We start from the raw sequence: 18938 nt of genomic DNA, 5'->3' as shown, positions 1-18938 counted from the left end.
AACTGTTGGGTGTTTCGATGCCATGTGCCTTTTAAAATTTATAGTGCTTGTTTTTTATATTTCTGCTGCACACATATTGCACTTAAAATTTTCATCAATTACCATAAAAAAATTCCACAAATAACTTAGTTTCCTTTTTTACACATTTTTGATTAGAACAGATTTAGACCGAATTTTTTTAGACCGAATAAATTTAAAAGGGAAATTAAAAATACAAAAAATGTTAAAAATATTCCAATGTGCTTTTAGACAGTCTGTGGGTATACTAATGAAAAATTTATTATAAAAAAAGTTGCCGCCAACCTTAATTCAGATAACTAGAAAAAAAACCTGTTTATCTTTTGTTCTTTTAAAAACATTTTCTTTATATGTAACTCAAAAGAAGCCGACGCCGACGGCTTTGATACGGCCAGTCCAGTACAAGTGCAAACTTTCGAACTTTTAGGTAAATAAAAGGGCAATATCACATTTTATTATATTTGAAATTTCTCTAAAATGAAAAAACCGATTGTAAAGGATGTATTTAAGTTAACATAGCAGCTGATCCACAACTGTTAGTTAATATTCAGAAAATTATATTATATTATGCATTGTTATAAAAATGTTAATAATATAATATATAACAAAATATAATAAACAAAAAGGGCTGAAAAAAGTATCCATATTAATAGAGTTTCTTTTCCGTACTCTATGTCTTCTAGTAAATAAAGGATAAAAATATTTTTTTTATAATTTGAATCCAAAACTGTCCTTATGATCATTTGTAAACAATCTCAATTATACCTGGGAGCAACTGTAACTATAATTAGTCATAACCGAAAACAAGAATTTTTTAACCTTTCCCATCCATAAAATATATTATAAATCTAAAACTATTATCAAAATTTAAAACTAATAAATTATATATCAGTATATAAACATAAACCTATTTTCCAACGCTTCATACAAATTACGAGGCCCTGATTGCGAATGTGATTTTGCGATCTAGTCTAGGCCGATGTGTTGGGAGCTGCGAACGAAATTCGCCGCTCTACGTTGGCGTGCCCAGTCCCGATGCCATGCCGCGCTGGTGCCAACGAAAATCGCAATCGCAATGCTGAGATGAGCTGCGATTTTCGTACAGCTCCTCGTTCGCCTGCCCACTGCCGTGTTGATGACGCGCCGCCGCCACGCCGGCCGGTGCGAACGAGAATCGCAGTTGCGATTTTCGTTCCCAGCTCTTCGTTCTCCTGCTCAGTGCCGTGTCGATGCACCGCTGCCGCCGCGCCGGTGCGAACGAAAATCACAGCATTTCGATTTTCGTTCGCAGTTCTTCGTTCGTGTGCCTTCGCTCGACTGGTGTAATATTGGCTGCCTAAAAATCCAAAATCAGCAGATAGGTGTTTCAATCGCAAGTCGCAGTTTGCTATGGAAAGGAATCGCAGGTTGCGATTGCGAATTTACAATCGCTGCGATTAAATCGCAGTTTGCGATTTTCTGCTCATCTCTGATTTTAATGAACTTGTGCAATAATTCTACACAAAGAAACTAGCGTGGAATAGCCAATATCTAAAATTTAAGGTCGAATAAATTATTCGATTGTTTTGTTTGCCTTTTTTAAACTGGTCGCCTAACAAAACAAATAAAATAAAAATATAGTAATTCAGGAAATTCCATTTCAAAGAATATAAGTTTGTCATATTTCAAGAATAACAGCGCGCAGTAAAAATCTAGGTACGCCACTGCGAAAAACACACTACGTGAAAACTCTATAGCATTCAGTTTTCACCTTTTCGATAAGTGATAAGATAAAAAAAAGAAAAATAAAACACCAAATCACCACAATACACCAAAACACTTTTACTTTTACACTGGACGCGCGTTTCGCTAACCATGTTAGCATCATCAGCAGATGATAAAAGACTGAAACGCGCGTTCAGTGTAAAAGTAAAAGTGTTTTGGTGTATTGTGGTGATTTAGTGTTTTATTTTTCTGTGTAACACCAAAGTTTCTAACCCTCAACTGTAATGGTAAGATAACCGAGACACAAAGGGGGTCGAAAAACATTTTCAATTTCACCCTGTAATCCAGAAACTAAGAGGGCCAGGAAAAAGCTGTGTTTAGCATCTTTAGTTTAATAAAAAGTAGCACAGTGATGTGAACTCATAAACGAGAAACCTTGCAAAACACTTGAATTTCACGACCTAGTAGGAAATTGGGATCAATACATTTAATACCGTATAATAAAAAACGGCGTCCAGTTGGCTTGGAAACGACGACCTACTACATTCCTCATAACTTTACATATAAAATGAGAGCGATCTTCGTTTCAAAGCCATCCCTGAGGCCGCTTTTTTTCAATCATATCTTATTTTACAATATTAAAAAGAAAATGACAGTTATCTTAGAATACTTACTTCATGATCTCTTTAACATCTTCATCTTTGATCTCCTTCAAGTTGACTAAATGCGAAAATATATCAGGTAGCATAGTATACAGGTTGTTCTCCTTTTGTGCCAGAGTAACGAAGAACGTTCGACACATCGAACTCAATTCGGTGTCCTCATCCACAAGACAGCCTACCATCTGAGATATGTAGGAATTTGCCCGGATCATATCGCGAAGAATCAGGCCAGATAGGGTGAAAAATGTAGCTTTGCGAATATTTATGGATGGGTCTTTCAATCTAAATAAGAAGAGAAACATTAACTTGATATAATATCATTTTAACAGAACGTCAACGAAAAAAACTAAAGTGTTCTCGAATAGTTGCATTTAGATATTTTAAATAGTTTTTTCTTTGTTCTTTGTGATTTTTTGCTTCCGACGACGGGAAGAGACATACGTCCGAAACGCAAATTTGTTTATTAATAAGCCACTGCTGACAATTATTAGTTCTTGTTGGACTAACGCACAAGTGTTTACAAAAAATAATTATTTTATTTTTTCTTACAGTAGCGAAATAGGTACCCGACTTTTGTGAAGAGATTTTTAATTTTATTTTAATTATCTATAAATAGCTGCTTAAATGTGTTTAAAAAAAATATAATAGAAAAAAAAGGGTTTGTAATGTGTTGTGTAAAATATGTAAAATAATGCTTGCTGATTGACGAACTGCACCATCATTTGAACAAAAATTAGCTAGTACCGAAAGTACCATAAAACCCGGTTCCTTAAAGGCATATGGTACCGAAATTCCCGGTTTCGAAAAACAATTCCGGTTCCGAAAATCCCAATAGATACAAGAATAAATTGATATTAAACGTCAAATCGAGATAAACTTACGTGACATTTACTAACTTCACGGTTCACCTACTTTAATGAGAGACTTTATCAGGAGAGAAAGTAACATAAGTACGTTTTGTTTACCTTCTATAAATGTGGGGAGTCCATGGCTCGATAATATTGGGAAATCTGGTCAACAAATCTGACAGGTGAATCAAGATAGATTCCTTCACATCTATGTAGGTTGTTCTTTCTAGTATGGTGAATAAGAGCTGGACGTTGTTCTGACAGAACTGGCTTGAAACCAGCATATACCTACGACAATTATAGTATAGTATACAGGTGTTTTTCAAAAGTGGCTCACCCCTATAACATTTTAACTTTTTCAGATAAAAAACCAGATTTAGTATGCCTTGTATATGACATAAATCGGGATTGATTGACGTATCCAATTTTATTGCTTTCGGTCACTTCCTGTTTCACCAACTACAACTTTTGATTTTCAAATTCAAATGACTACAACTTTTAATTTTTAATTGGTACCCTCCGTATTTTTTACTTTATATAATAGAAAATGAAGATAGAATATAATAGAATGGCATATCACATGCCAACTTTTGACATTCTCGCTTAAAAAAATTGTATTTTAAATTTCAATCTAGAATGCCATGGCGGTGTTAAAAACATTAATTTTTAATCAAGGACCCTTGGAAAAATAGATTTGATCGTCTAATGTTTTTCGCGTCTTGTTCTGGCCGGGTAAAAGATGCCCAAATCGAATTTTTAGTCATATCTTAATTAATTAGCATATTTGAAAAAGCATTTTTTACGAATAATTTGGTATGACATACTTGATATTTTGAGTCAAACTGTCGTTGTGAACACAGCCATTGCACTCTGGATTGAAATTTAAAATACAATTTTATTTAAGCGAAAATGTCAAAAGTTGACATATGTCATTCTATTCAGAGTGTCGTTTTCTATTGAATAAAGTAAAAATACAAGGGTGCGCTTAAAGCGTCATTTCCGGTGAAACGGGAAGTGACCGAAAAGAATTGAATACATCAGTCAATCGTAATTTATGTCATATACCCACAAATCTGGTTCTTTTATCTGAAAATATAAAAAAGTTATAGGGGGTGAACCACTTTTGAGAAACAGCCGGTACGTATATATTTGAAACAGTTGCTGAATAAACATTATTATTTTTTTAATCAATTTAACATTCGAAGCGAAATTACCTTATCAAGGCTATGACAGCTGCTCCTTGAAGCATAGCGTCTTGGTAAACATCAGGCCTTTGACAAACACCTCTTATAAAATGCCCTAATTTACCTAATACTCCAGTACCACATACGGTTTCTTTTTCCAAAACCGAAAGTATAAACTCCGCCTCGCTATCTTCGACTTGGGCGCCCTCTAATTCACTATCTTCAACCTAAAATCGTCACATAAATCACATTTTCACCTTTTAAAAAGTTGAGAGGCTTCTACGACGTATTTTTTACGAATTCGGCGTGCAACTGCTAATAAAATTACTAATAGTATTTTTTTCTCTTGTTAATTTTTTCATGTAGAAATAAATGTGTATTGTGAACTGTGACAAAAACATTCCTAAATTGACTGTTTGTAAGTTATAATTTATTTTTTATTTTAAAATTAATCTCTTCGAACACCCAGTATGTATAGGATTGGTGCATTTCAACCGATTTTTAAAAATTCCGACAATAACGCTCGGTAAGGCAGAAATCAAAACTGCCCGGCTGCTTTCTTTCACGCAGTTCCGGTTCATGTTTATCACATTGAAATAATATTGAAATCGTGACTATGTCATAAAATTTAAGTATTTTGGTTTTTACTAGTGCAGTTATTGAAACTACAAACTTCTCAGTTACAAAGTATTTATAATAGTATATAAAACGAAAAAAAAAAATCGACGCGCGACGACGGAAAGAGATAAACTTTCCAAAACGAACAAAAAATTTTTTGTTCCTTAGGCAAATTTGTTTATCTGTAAACTTAACTTCTGATAAGTAGTTTCCGTTGGATTAACGCAGCAGTGTTTACAAAAAATAACTATTTTATTTTGTAGATTTTCTTGCAATGGCGAAATACCCATACAGGATTTTTTTGGAGGAATAGTATATTGTTTTATTAGGAGTAAAAATGAATGTATATGAAATGCTGTACGCTTGACAGGCGAGTCTGTACGTTTAACGGGCGAGGCTGTACGCTCGACATACAGGCGAGCCACAAAAAGTCATTTTTACTGAGAACACTCTTTAACAGAACATGCTATTTTTTTCGAAGGCCACAAATACATTTTTAAACAATTTCAAACGTTCCAAATAATATAAAAAGATTTAAAAGTAAGACCTTGTATGTAATTAAACCGTATGATCGAAAAAAAATGGCGTCAGCGATGGCTATAAAATGAAGATCGCTGTCATTTTATATGGGAAATGTCATCAATCGTCATTTCCCAGCCAACTGGACGCCGTTTTTTTTTCGATCGTACGGTATATCGAGAAATTATGGTTACGCTCGTTGAATCTGACAGTTTATGTCAGTTTAATAATATATTTTCATGGTACAAAGAATACAAGGTATGATCGATAGCGGCTCCAATTTCGTTCAGTTCGCGCATACCACCTGTGACGTCACTAGGAAAATAATGAATAAATAAAAAATAAAAGCTAAAGAAAGTTGACAGGAGATCTGCGTTTTTTGTATTTTTTAGGGTTATGGTAAAGAATTGTTTATTTTTTTTCAAAGATTTTTTCTGACTTTTTAGTTCGTTTAATTTAATAATTACTAAAGCCAGCAGCACAAATTACCTATAACAGATGCGAAAGAAAGCGACTGCATCGGAAACCGCTCGGCAAACCCCACACGCCTATTGAGTGGTGTAAATACACCAGTCGTTTAGTCCGGAAACCTATGCTGTGTCGTATTCGCTTGCTGGAATGACATAGTGCGTGGTTATATGTTTCTTTTTAAAAACGGGTGTAGGATTTTTGTTGAACTTTTGAACTGTTATTTCTAAGTTTTGGTAATTTGTATATCTTATTTAAAATGGGATACAAATGTGTTTATTTATAAGGAAAAAAAGATATTTATAGTATAAAAAATTAATTTATTTAACAAAATTTAATTAAAAATGTGACAAAATAGTACCTTTCTATTGGTTCTATCGGACTTTTTTCGACTATATAAATATTTATTTGTAAACTTTAATACATCAAATATTTTCAATCTAATAAATCATTTAATGATGTAAATAAGAGGAAATTTCTCACATGAGTGGTCAAATTCTATAGTTTTCATTATATCAAACAGCCTCTGAGAAATGTTTTCAACTCAAAATGCCTTTAATTATGTTTGACTACATCAATTAAAAGAGTCTTCAAATACATCAATGTGATATTTGTCTAAAATTTGCAAAAGAATCCGAATCTCTGGATAACTCGAAATTATTTACCCATTTAATAGCCTTTGATCATGAAAGTGGAAAAATTTGTTCATTTTATTTACTGGAAATGGAAAAATTATTTATATTAAATTTTGATGAGTTTTGCATTGACGAAAACATTCAGAGGCTGTTTGATGTAATGAAAACTATAGAATTTGACCACCCATGTGAGAAATTTCCTCTTATTTACATCATTAAATTATTTATTAGATTGAAAATATTTTATGCATTAAAGTTTACAAAAAATAAAGATTTATATAGTCGAAAAAAGTCCGATAGAACCAATAGAAAAGTAACTATTTTGTCACATCTTTAATTAAATTTTGTTAAATAAATTAATTTTTTATATAAATATCTTTTTTTTCCTAATCTCCTACGAACTGATATAATATGACGAGCAATCTATTAAATTACTGTGAGATTAATGCCTCGATAACATATTGGTGCAGATTATTTTCACCCAAACAAATAATAACCCAAACTATACATTGATGCGGATTGTCTATGAACTCTTTCTGAAGGTCACAGAAACCTGAACGCGTAATTCGGTGTTCTTTCGCATCTGTTATAGGTAATTTGTGCCAGCAGTTCCAAAAATATATTTAAAAATAAAAGACAAAAATCCAAAATATTAATTATCTATTAACATGGATTTGGACGATAATAGGTAAGAATACTAAATTTATTTGTATATTCGGTATAAAATTGTTTATTAGGTTTTTAGTTTGCGATGTTTATGGGGACAGAGATGAGGATATCTATGGAAAAGTAACCATAAGAGGAACTGTTACATCATTTAAAAAATGTTGGGAAGTTGAGTGTTTCCCATCGAAAAGTAGAAAATACCAATGCAGATGAATGTATTGTAATTGTAATAGAAGTAATCCCAAGGGTGAAATTTATTATAATTAGTAGAAGCAATTCTCCAAGGGTGAAGTTTATTATAATAATTAGTGATCTGTGCTTCTTTTTATATGAAGATGTTTCAGATTTTGAGAATAAATCGGTTGACGAAACCCAAAATTTAGAGGAAGTACTTGCATACCCAGAATATGCCCATCAAAGATTATAGCTCAAATTTCCTTTAATGGTAGGCAATTATTCAATACAAATTAACTTTTTAAGTGATTGAAATATTAAATATTTTACAATATGGTATATCACTGTAAAAATATATTACTTTTAGGTACAATTAGGGCCCAATAAATAAGGTATTGTACCAACAATCAATTTATATTAATACCGGAGATTAAAAAATAACAGAATAAATAGTTCTTTTTTTATACTACAAAAATAAACTAGAGAATACAACAGTATTTAAAAAAATTAAATAAAAAAAGTTATGCCCGGCCGAGATTCGAACTCCGGTTTCTCGCTTCTTAGCCTGACTCTTCACGCACTGTTCTACAGTAACTTGCTTAGCGATAGTTCAATGACGGTATATAAACAAAGAAACAGGTTCATTACAATATCTTGACGATTTGAATTGGCGCGCGGAGCGTGCTGGCCAATTTTATAGAAGCCTGTTATCACCTGTGAAGTAGCGACCAACCTGCGCAATATCATACCTTGTTTTCTTTGTACCATGATATATTTTCGTACTTTTGTGCTTAGGCGTAAAATTGCTTTACTTTTAAGCTTCATTCAGAAACTCCCAATTAGTGGAATAAATTAGTGGTTTCAATTACACTTTATGCTTTTTAGTTTACGATCATTCACAATGTAAGAAACACAATTTAAATTAGTAGAATATCCTAGCAACAGCTTGCGTTAGTCAGTTGTATCCGCAGAGAAGCCTAATATTTAGCTTATAAAACAATCAAGTTTTGATTTCTAACCACAATTTCTTTTGACAGAAGATAATCAAAGGCCAAAATGTCATTTGTCGCAAATTTTGAAGTATAATTAGTGGAAAAGTCAAAAGTTTTATAGCTTTTTCTAGTAATTGAAAATGTCTACCACTAATTTTGACGTTCTGAATGCTTACATTGAAATTAAAGGAACAAACTTGTACGCGAATTGAAACCACTAATTTATTCCACTAATTGCGAGGTTGTGATTGAAGCTTTATGCCTAGGTATTAAAATGATTTTTTTATGTTGTCAATAAAGTCGCAAAAATTAATACTTTTGTGACGTTTGAAAAAAAGTATTTTTTATTGGGTATACTCAAGAAACTCCGCATAGTTTTTTTTCAATATTAAAACAATCCGATTTTTTCCCAAAATGTTGGCAGACCCTGTATAACTAAATAGCATTAAAAGGAAATGCTAGGGATTAGTGATGTAAACTTTAGTTACTTTTATGGACTCGTAACTACTAGTTACTTTTGGTAATAGGACTCGTTACTTTGGTTACTCGTTACTTTGGTACTTAGTATCGTTACTTTATAATCGTTGTTTTGTGTACAGGATTCTTTGGATTAACGCAGCAGTGTTTACTAAAAATTACTATTTTTATTTTGTAGATTTTATTACAGTGTAAGTGGCGAAATATCTATTCTCTTTTGAAGAAGAAACATATTTGCTCTGCTTTTTCAGATGTTAACATTTTTTGTGACTAACGTGAATCCATTTTTAATTAATATTTAAGACATGTTAATCTAAATAAACAATTCTATCCTATAAATAAAAAGCGACAACAAACGGCAAAGGGACAGACCGCCTCCGGGCCGGCATGAGCCAATCATAATAATTGTAAAAAAATATCACACATTTGCCATCCAAAACACCGGCCGGCGTCAAGTCAACACTTTAAACATAAACATATTGATAACAACTAGACCTACGTCGAAGTAAGGAATATTTTATTACCGAGTTTCGAGTTCTCGGTTCGTGCATTTCCAGGGATTACGATTACTGCCGGCGCAGAAGTAACGAATTAGCTTAGTAACGAGTAACGAGTCCTAAATTCAAATAGTAAGCGTTACTTCGAGTCCTCGTAAAGTAACTGTTACTTTGTAACAATTACTTAGAATTTTTACATCACTACTAGGGATATCAAAAAACATTTATAAAATAAATCACCTCATTTTTTCACACTTTTGCATCGATAGTCCATCCAACGAGAGAATACATGACAGTGTTTAATTAATGGGTATATTGCGTTATCTGTCATTTCTTGGCTCTTGTCTGTCGAAATATTTTCTAACTCGTGGAACAGACTATAGTATAGTGTGATTCAAGAAAGAAGACGATTGCGCCATATTGAATAATCTAACAAATTAAAAAAGAAGCGTTACATATGAAGTATGATAACTTAAGCCTAAGATAGAAAATTATCTAAGTCTAAAGTAATTTAACTTTGTTTCAGTCCTCTTTCATGAACCTGACTATATATTTCATTTTCATACCGCTGTAGTATTGTTGCAAGCTGTAGACGCTGAAGCATTGACAGACTTATTTTTCTTCGACGTCTCGTTTTTGTCATCCTTGACTTGTTTTCGCCGTTTCAACTCCCTGTATACAGTGTCGTCGAGATAGTCCAACTGTTTTACAGCTACCAGACCCAACAATTGGCACAATCTTATATATACGTATCTGGGAACTTGAAAAGGTGTACTTTTTTCCTTCAACTTTTTCAATCCCACCAACACTGCGCCTATGAGATCATCACAAAATTTATCAGGTTTACCACACACCTAAAAAAAAGTTACTGTAAACCTATCGTGTCTGATTGAATGAAACCTTTGAATAAAAAGATTAAGGAAAGAGTATAATAAAAGTTTTGGAAGAGGTATAATAACATAATAATAAATCTTTTGGAAGGGGTATAATTCTATCCATGTATTCATGCATGGTGGGCGGAAAAAGGACTCTAGGGTGGGGATCCTTGACGATTCATTTGACACATTTGAATTTGATTTAAAATTTTGTGGATTTCTCAGTCTTTACTGAGCTTATCTTATGTTATTTATTATTTATTCTACTACTGATAGTTGTATAAAGATAGTAAATATAGATGGAAATTGTGGCAGAACTTAAATTAACAATGACACTATTGCGATTTATCGAAAAAGACTGAAAAATAGTTGGTTGTGTAGCGTGCGGTAGATCTCGTTCAAAAATCGAGAGAAATAATGGAATACATTTTCGCTAGTAAGTGACTATACAGATTGTTAACTGGACAGTTACTTATAGGGGAACAGAATGGCAACACCGCCTATTGAGAACGCATGCACTTATAGAGTTTTCTGCCGACTCGTCCCGTCGCGTCGCGCGTTTGCCTTATCGCGTCGCGTTTGCCATATTTCAACCATAAAGCTCTTGCCGCGAGTAATAAACAAATTAACAACCTGTATAATATACATACGTGTAGGAAACCGATAATTTATGAAATTCACTAAAATTAACTAATTATATATTTTTTCTTGCATTTTTGCTTTTATTTACTACTTGTCAAAGATTAGATGTAAAAGAATTTAGATACGTCAATTTGACTTACCTGCTTCAGTGGCGTATCGGATGTTTATGTTAATAAATAATTATTATAACTTATCTAATCTATTTTTATTGGAATTATATATTTTTATAACAATTTTAATAACTACCAACATTTATTGACAACGTAAAATAAAACAACAAATTATTGAGTCTACCTTACATCATATTTTTACATGTTTTGAATAAAATTAGAACGGCACTGGAACACAAACCACCAATCATTTATGAAATTCACTAAAATTAACTAATCATATATTTTTTCTTGCATTTTTGCTTTTATTTACTACTTGTCAAAGATTAGATGTAAAAGAATTTAGATACGTCAATTTGACTTACCTGCTTCAGTGGCGTATCGGATGTTTATGTTAATAAATAATTATTATAACTTATCTAATCTATTTTTATTGGAATTATATATTTTTATAACAATTTTAATAACTACCAACATTTATTGACAACGTAAAATAAAACAACAAATTATTGAGTCTACCTTACATCATATTTTTACATGTTTTGAATAAAATTAGAACGGCACTGGAACACAAACCACCAATCATTTATGAAATTCACTAAAATTAACTAATCATATATTTTTTCTTGCATTTTTGCTTTTATTTACTACTTGTCAAAGATTAGATGTAAAAGAATTTAGATACGTCAATTTGACTTACCTGCTTCAGTAGCGTATCGGATGTTTATGTTAATAAATAATTATTATAACATCTATTTTTTATTAGAATTATATATTTTTATAACAATTTTAATAACCACCAACATTTATTCACAACGTAAAATAAAATAACAAATTATTGAGTCTACCGTACACCATATTTTTACATGTTTTGAATAAAATTAAAACGGCACTGGAACACAAACCGGAATATATTCCTTAATATTTTTATTCAAAGAATGAAACAGACATTATTCAACCTGACAGTGATACGGAGTCCCCTTTGGATAATATCACATAGGGTGCCTTCATGTTTCCCCTGAGTGACCATACATGAAACACACGACCGAAAAAAAAAATACGGCGTCAGAGATGGCTTGAAAATGAACATCGTTGATATTTTATATGTAAAATTTTATGGGGAATGTAATCGATCGTCATGTCCAAGCCAACTGGACTCGGTTTTTTAGATTATACGTTATAATTACTAGTTAAAAATTGCTCTATTATTCGTATTTTTAAGTTGAAAATCTCACGCCCCATGCTGTACAAATAATAATTTTTGAAGCCACTTTATAAGATTCACAATAATTTCATTGTAATTTAAGTTCTGACACAATGTTTTCCAAGATTTATGCACTTCCCAGAAAATATAAAACTATTAATAAAAAAATGAATGTAATGAAAAAAACACAGAAATGTACAAATCCAAAAAGCTTTGAATACTTTATATCCAAGTATTTAAAAAAATTAGCTTACAATTATAATGCTTACCCTGTACACAAAAGAAATAGCTCCGGATAGAGCTTTATAATAGAATTCTACAGGTTGAAAAAAGTTCTGTACGAGGATATCGAGCAGGTTCTTGAAAATCTCGTCTTTAATGTTGATTTTCAGCGGTGGGTCTTTAGAGTTGATATCGATACGATTTCTGCCCGCCACAGCAAGTAGTTCGCAACAGCTACCCAAAAACGCCATATTTTTTGAACCTCTTTCGCCGAAACCTGTGGATAATTAAGCGTTTAAAAAATAGTTACTTTTACTTTTATCTATAGAATAAAAGATCTTTGTGTTGTCGAATATCAACAAAATTTTAACGACTTCCGCTTTTGTTTTAGAAGACGGAAAATGTTTAATAGACATAAAAATATCTGATAGTTGTAAAGTAAAAGTATACATTTAGGTAATCCGGCAACACTGCGCGTCATCGCCGAAAAGGATACTCGCGCCTGCCGCTCGAGTTTGCGAAGTGAGAAATTAGTGAATGAATAGATGAGTTGAATAGGACGTTTGTCGTTTGTATGAATCGGTTACTCGTCGGGCTGTTTACGATAAACTGAATTCTGAATTACAATAAACATTTTGAATTTTTTTTGTGATCTCTCATTGTGAATGTTTTTATTAAATTTAGTTCAAAATAAAGTTATTTTGCAGTATAACAAAGATTTTCGTAAACTTCATAAAAGTAATACATAAATAAGTTAATATTCGGTGGTTAATGTTAAGTTTTCATCGAAAGGATATGTAAAATTAATGTGTTTTGTTTCTAGAATTATTAGTAATGGATACTGATATAAATGATTAAAATTAACATTTCTAATTTTTTGTAATATAGAAATATGTAGAATGTTGATAACGTAAAAGGTGGCAACAACGCAAGGTTTAGATACACTATAGAGAAATCTCAGGTGAATAAACAAGTGGCACTAAAAAGTTTTTAAAATTACCCGTAAAACGGCTTGTTTCTTATACGCTTGGTGCATTCTCCGCTGGTGCTGCCACCATCGGAGAATATCGTAAACAATCGATATATACAAATACATAGGTTTAAATAGCGAGTATACGAAAAAATTATGATCTAATTATTATAAAAGTGTTAGGAAGTATAATTTGTAAAAATTCTAAAAATAATAAAAATAAAAAAGTAAATGTTTTGATATTAACTGGATATCCGAAATTTTAGCGTTGTTCAGATGGTACTTTACAGATGGCACAAAAAAAAGGATTTTTTGTTTAAATTTTGAGAGCCACCGTTGTAAATTTAATCTACTATCTATTATGTTGTCATATGATAAAGAAATTATGATTTTTAACTAAAAACTAATAAAACTTCTAAAAAACTTTTTCAAAAAATTTCTGAAATAATTTCGAAATATTTGCACTTATTTAAGACTCTATATTTTACGCACTTTATTTTTTGTTGATCCTATAGTGAATTTTAGTTTTTAATGAATGTACCTATATTGAATATATGTCTTTGGAGTAAATAAAGGTATTTATCAAATTATTAACTTACCTATATTGGCTACAAGCTTTATATTTTTGGTAATGATCGTTGCTCTGCCTAAACTCGCCATTCTCAGTATTTCAACGCTAGCGTGCGACTCTTCATCCGATATAGAACATTTCTGAGTAAAATACTGCCACAACATGTCTATTATGCTATTATCTAAAATACCTGTTAAAAAATTGTTTTATTTAATTGAAAAATCACTGATAATAGTTATTTTTTCACCTTTCTTAACCCATTCTTTAATAATAAGTTCTAAATCGTCAAAATTCTTGCTCGGTGTATCTTTTAAGAATCTAATCAATCTTTGTACCACAGTACTGCAATGTTCCCTAAAACAGTGTATTCATAGATACAGGGTGTTGGATAAAACATATTAAGTCTTACCTCATATCATTGCCGTCAGTTTCCAAATAAATTGTCTTGAAGGCTTGAACGATGACATCTTTTCTGTCTTGCTCGTTCCTCTTCATCATTTTTAACATAGCTAAAAAATGCATATTGTACAGGGCGTACCAAAAAGTTCGTAACAAATAAGAATTTCTTTAATATGGAGTTTTGAAAAAAGATTATGCGGAATTTCCTCAGCCTGTCCAATAACAAAAAATGGATAAAGTTCACAAAATATGGAAAAAAGGTAGTCTAAAAAATGATATTTTTAGTTTTCTACAATTTATTAGAAGACAGTAAAATTACAATCTGTTTTGTCACATATCATTGTAACAAAAAAAACATTTTTTCATTTTTCTTCTACAAATAATCGAAAAACTGATATTTTTTAAGGGACTAGTATATTTATGAAACTTAATGCACATAAAAATAAACTGCAAATAACTTTTAAAAACATATTTAAAGAGGATTTATTTTATTTAGGTACTAAGAAATTACCCATTTGTTCCAAACTTTTTGGCCATACCCTGATGATGTCTAAATATTATATTATAGTTGGTATACATTATAGTATAAATGTATGTACCAAAAAAATGTAATATACCAAATACCCTGTCAATGCGATAAATTTTACATTGGTGAAACATCTAGACCCTTAAATGTTAGAATTAAAGAACATAAAGACACAGATAACACATAATCCAGATGGCCATTGCTTACGGAACAGCATGTTTTCGATGAGACAGTTCCCTATTAATGACACAGAGGGCGCCTATAGCCAAATCTAATAATATTTTTAAAACGAACGAATTTGGAGCCACACCACGGCCACGCGATTTGAAGCGACGTAGCCGGTTGTTCACATTTATAAGCAAATTCCCGGTCAAACCCAGGGAAAATGTATATTCGGACTTTAATACTAGACAATTGGATATGAAAATACTAGTCGCTGTTTGAAAGTCAAATTTCTAGATGCATATATATGCTATTTATAGCCATGAAATTTATAATTTAGATTTATTTTTATTATTTGTCTCTTAATATTCATTAGCTGAAAATAAGGGTAAAGGTTATCTATATAGTAATAAATAAAATTTGGCACATAGGTTCCTTAAGTGATGTAAATGAGCACTAAGAAGGGATTTTTTGAAAATTCGACCGCTAAGGGGGTGAAATTAGGGATGAAAAGCTGCATAAAAATTTGTTAAAATCTGGTTTAAGAGTATGAAATTTTTCACGAGTGCTCCTTGACTGACGTAATTGAACACTAAGGGGCAATTTTTGGAAATTCGCTCGTTAAGGGGGTGATATGGGGGGTACTTTTGTATACAAAAAAAAGCATGTCCTAGGACTACGAAATTTTGCACAGAGGTGCCTTAAGTAGCGTAACTTAACAGTTCGATTATACAAAGCGATTTTAGGAAATTCTTCTACTAAGGGGTGAAACTGGGGGTGAAATTTTGTATACTTTTTTAAAATTAGTCCGAGGAGTTTGAAATTTGGAAATTGTTAATTAAGTGACGAAAGTGAGTACTCAGAAACGAATTTTGGACATTCATCCCCTAAGAAATAAGGGATGAAAATTGGTATAAAAATTTGTCAAAATCGGTTTTAGAAGTATGAAATTCTGCGTAGACGTTCCTTATGTAACTTAATTTAGCACTAAGAGGCAATTTTAGGAAATTTTCCCTCTAAGGGGGTGAAATGAAGGGTGAACGTTCTGAAAAAAAATCTGTCCTAGAAGTATGAAAATTTGCACAGAGGTTCATCAAGTGATGAAAGTTATACTCAGAAGCGAATTTTGGGCATTCATCCCTTAAGAAATAAGGGATGAAAATATGTACAAAAATTTGTTAAAATCGGTTTTAGAAGTATAAAATTGTTCGCAGACGTTCCTTATATAAGGTAATTTAGCACTAAGAAGCAATTTTTCGAAATTTTCCCTCTAAGGGGGTGAAATGAGGGGTGAACTTTCTGAAAAAAATCTGTCCTAGAAGTATGAAAATTTGCACAGAGGTTCCTCAAGTGATGAAAGTGAGTACTCAGAGCGAATTTTAGGCATCGCCCCATAAGAATTAAGGGATGAAAATTTGTACAAAAATTCATTAAAATCGGTTTTGGAAGTATGAAATTTTGCGCAGACGTTCCTTATGTAACGTAATTTAACACTAAGGAACAATTTTTGGAAATTCGCCCTCTAACGGGGTGAAATGAGGTGTGGACGTTCTGAAAAAAATTTGCTTGTTATTGCTAAATTACGTTACATAAGGAACAAACAGAATTTCATACTTCTAAACCCGATTTTAACAAATGTTTGTACAAAATTTCATCCCTTATTTCACTCTCTTAGGAGATGAATGTCCAAAATCCACCTGTACAAAATTCCACACTCGTAGGACTGTTAATTTTAACTAACAATTTATTAAAGGGCAACTATATAAAAAATATAAAAATTATACAGGGTGGCGCCTCTCATACGACTCGGAGGCTCCAAGGAGAACGACGAGTTTGTATTGAAATGAAACTTTGTGAGCATATGTAAGTTGATTCTGAGCACGTTTTAAAAATATAGAGAGTTCTACAGGGTGTCCCCAAAAAAAGTTACACATCAAATTTGTGTTTTTTTTGGAATGGAATACCCCCTTTATTAATTAATTTTTAGATTCTAAGAGAAAATAAAAGTGAGTTTTATTAGGGAAGTATATGACAGAAATGTAAGGTTTTAGACTTACTTAAGGTTTTCTAAAAATGAAGAACAATTTTTAAATTTCAAGAAAAACTACCTAAATTGAAATATACCCTATTGTACTTTAAATCAAATTAAAACCGGACCCATAAAGTTATACAGGGTGAGGCAAAATTAATGCTGAACATTGGTATAACCTGTATAACTCCTTTAATACCCACCCTGTATAACTCCTTTAGTTTAATTGAATCACCCAGAATATTATTCCGATATTCAATGGGAAATTCATGTCACTTCCAAATACTATTAAGGTTGCCGGCCTACCCCTCAAACAAAGATTTTCCTAGATATTTTCATTTCTATGATTTAGTGTGAATAGATCTTTATTATTTGATAAAATCTAGGGTGGCTGTGATATGTCTGACGTTACTTCAACATAGCTGTCAAATTAGTTCAACTTTAGCAACTATAGTTATCATTTTGGGTCAGTTCGTCAGTTGAAACAAAAAAAATCTAAGAAATTTTCCGAAAATAGAAACTTATCCTACATCAGAGAGAATTGATATGATTCTATTAGTTAGCTCCTGATTTATATCAGGAGTCTTCATATGTACAAATTTGGCAAACTTTCCAGGAAATTCGGTCATATTTTTATTATAAAATTATTTATCATAAACAAATTTATTGTAAAAAAAAATTTTGAACGTATATTCAAATTTTAAACGTTTCAATTAATAAATAACGTAAATCACTTTTAAATTAAATTTAAGAAAAAGAAAATCCAAATTAATAAAACGTAAATCACTTATGAACAAATCATTATTTTAATTTCAAATTTATATTTCGAAGTTATATTACAAGTTATTTACTGTTGTCTTATACAGAGTATATCAAGACAAATGCGAAACTTTAAGGGGTGTATTCTTTGTTATTTGTCAACATTTTTAAAATAAGCTGAAGAGGTTGAAATAAACTATTTCTAATATTCGTTAATTTGACAAAAAACTGGAGCAACGATATGGAAAAAATGGATAGATTTGTATATTTAGAACGTTTTTATGACTTGCAATTTTTCCATTAAATTCATTATTTGAATTTGATTGTTAAAAATAAAATGTAAATCATTATGTATTGGGACCAAAAAAATATTTTAGCAAAGAAGCTGTTCGGCTTAAAAACAGTTTTATTTTCTACTACTGTAAAATATTTTTACAAACGACATATAAAGATAATTGATCGACAAACATGTTTTAAGCTACCCTTCCTAAATCTTCCTTAAAATAAAAAGATTAACAGATGGGAATACATATTATACCGTATGATCAAAAAAAAACGGCGTCCAGTTGGCTGGGAAATGGCAATCGATGACATTTCCCATATAAATTTACATTTAAAATGACAGCGATCTTCATTTCTTAGCCATCGCTGACGCCGTTTTCGATCATATGGTATATCAAATAAAGTATTATTAGAAAAGCTCACTAGATTGTTTTCTAGTAAAAAAGACCTTATTTTGTCACAACAGGTGACATTTTTTTGTTTTAAATCAAGTAGGTTTTAAAAAAACTACAATAGGTAAAAAAGTTTCTAAACAAATAGAATATCCAAATTAATTTATTTCCAATGACAATAATGTGTAAGTTTGTAATTAAAGTTAGTTAATAAGAATAATAGGTGTAGTATATTTCAACATCATTCACTGGTTTTAAAAACATCAAAAAATATGCATGTGTTTTCATAGTATAAATATGAATTGTTCCTTACGTTAGTTCTTATTGATATAA

The 18938-nt window shown here is 31.4% G+C and overlaps 1 protein-coding gene across 1 annotated transcript in view; it reads right to left on the bottom strand.

Moving 5' to 3' along the window:
• LOC115881469 (condensin complex subunit 1) overlaps positions 1 to 18938 on the bottom strand; it is a 35780-nt gene that overhangs the window by 2971 nt on the left and 13871 nt on the right. The window contains exons 12-19 of the mRNA XM_030898950.1: positions 14466 to 14565; positions 14304 to 14410; positions 14085 to 14246; positions 12563 to 12792; positions 10029 to 10316; positions 4447 to 4643; positions 3350 to 3520; positions 2397 to 2666 (exon numbers count right to left, since the gene is read on the bottom strand). Of these exons, the coding sequence (XP_030754810.1) occupies positions 2397 to 2666; positions 3350 to 3520; positions 4447 to 4643; positions 10029 to 10316; positions 12563 to 12792; positions 14085 to 14246; positions 14304 to 14410; positions 14466 to 14565 (1525 nt within the window). The remainder of the gene's footprint in view (positions 1 to 2396; positions 2667 to 3349; positions 3521 to 4446; positions 4644 to 10028; positions 10317 to 12562; positions 12793 to 14084; positions 14247 to 14303; positions 14411 to 14465; positions 14566 to 18938) is intronic.

This window comes from Sitophilus oryzae, unplaced genomic scaffold (assembly GCF_002938485.1).
Source record: "Sitophilus oryzae breed Bouriz unplaced genomic scaffold, Soryzae_2.0 scaffold_172_pilon_pilon, whole genome shotgun sequence".
Taxonomy (NCBI): domain Eukaryota; kingdom Metazoa; phylum Arthropoda; class Insecta; order Coleoptera; family Curculionidae; genus Sitophilus; species Sitophilus oryzae.
The sequence above is the reverse complement of the archived record's forward strand: the minus strand, read 5'-3'. Positions and strand labels throughout refer to the sequence as shown.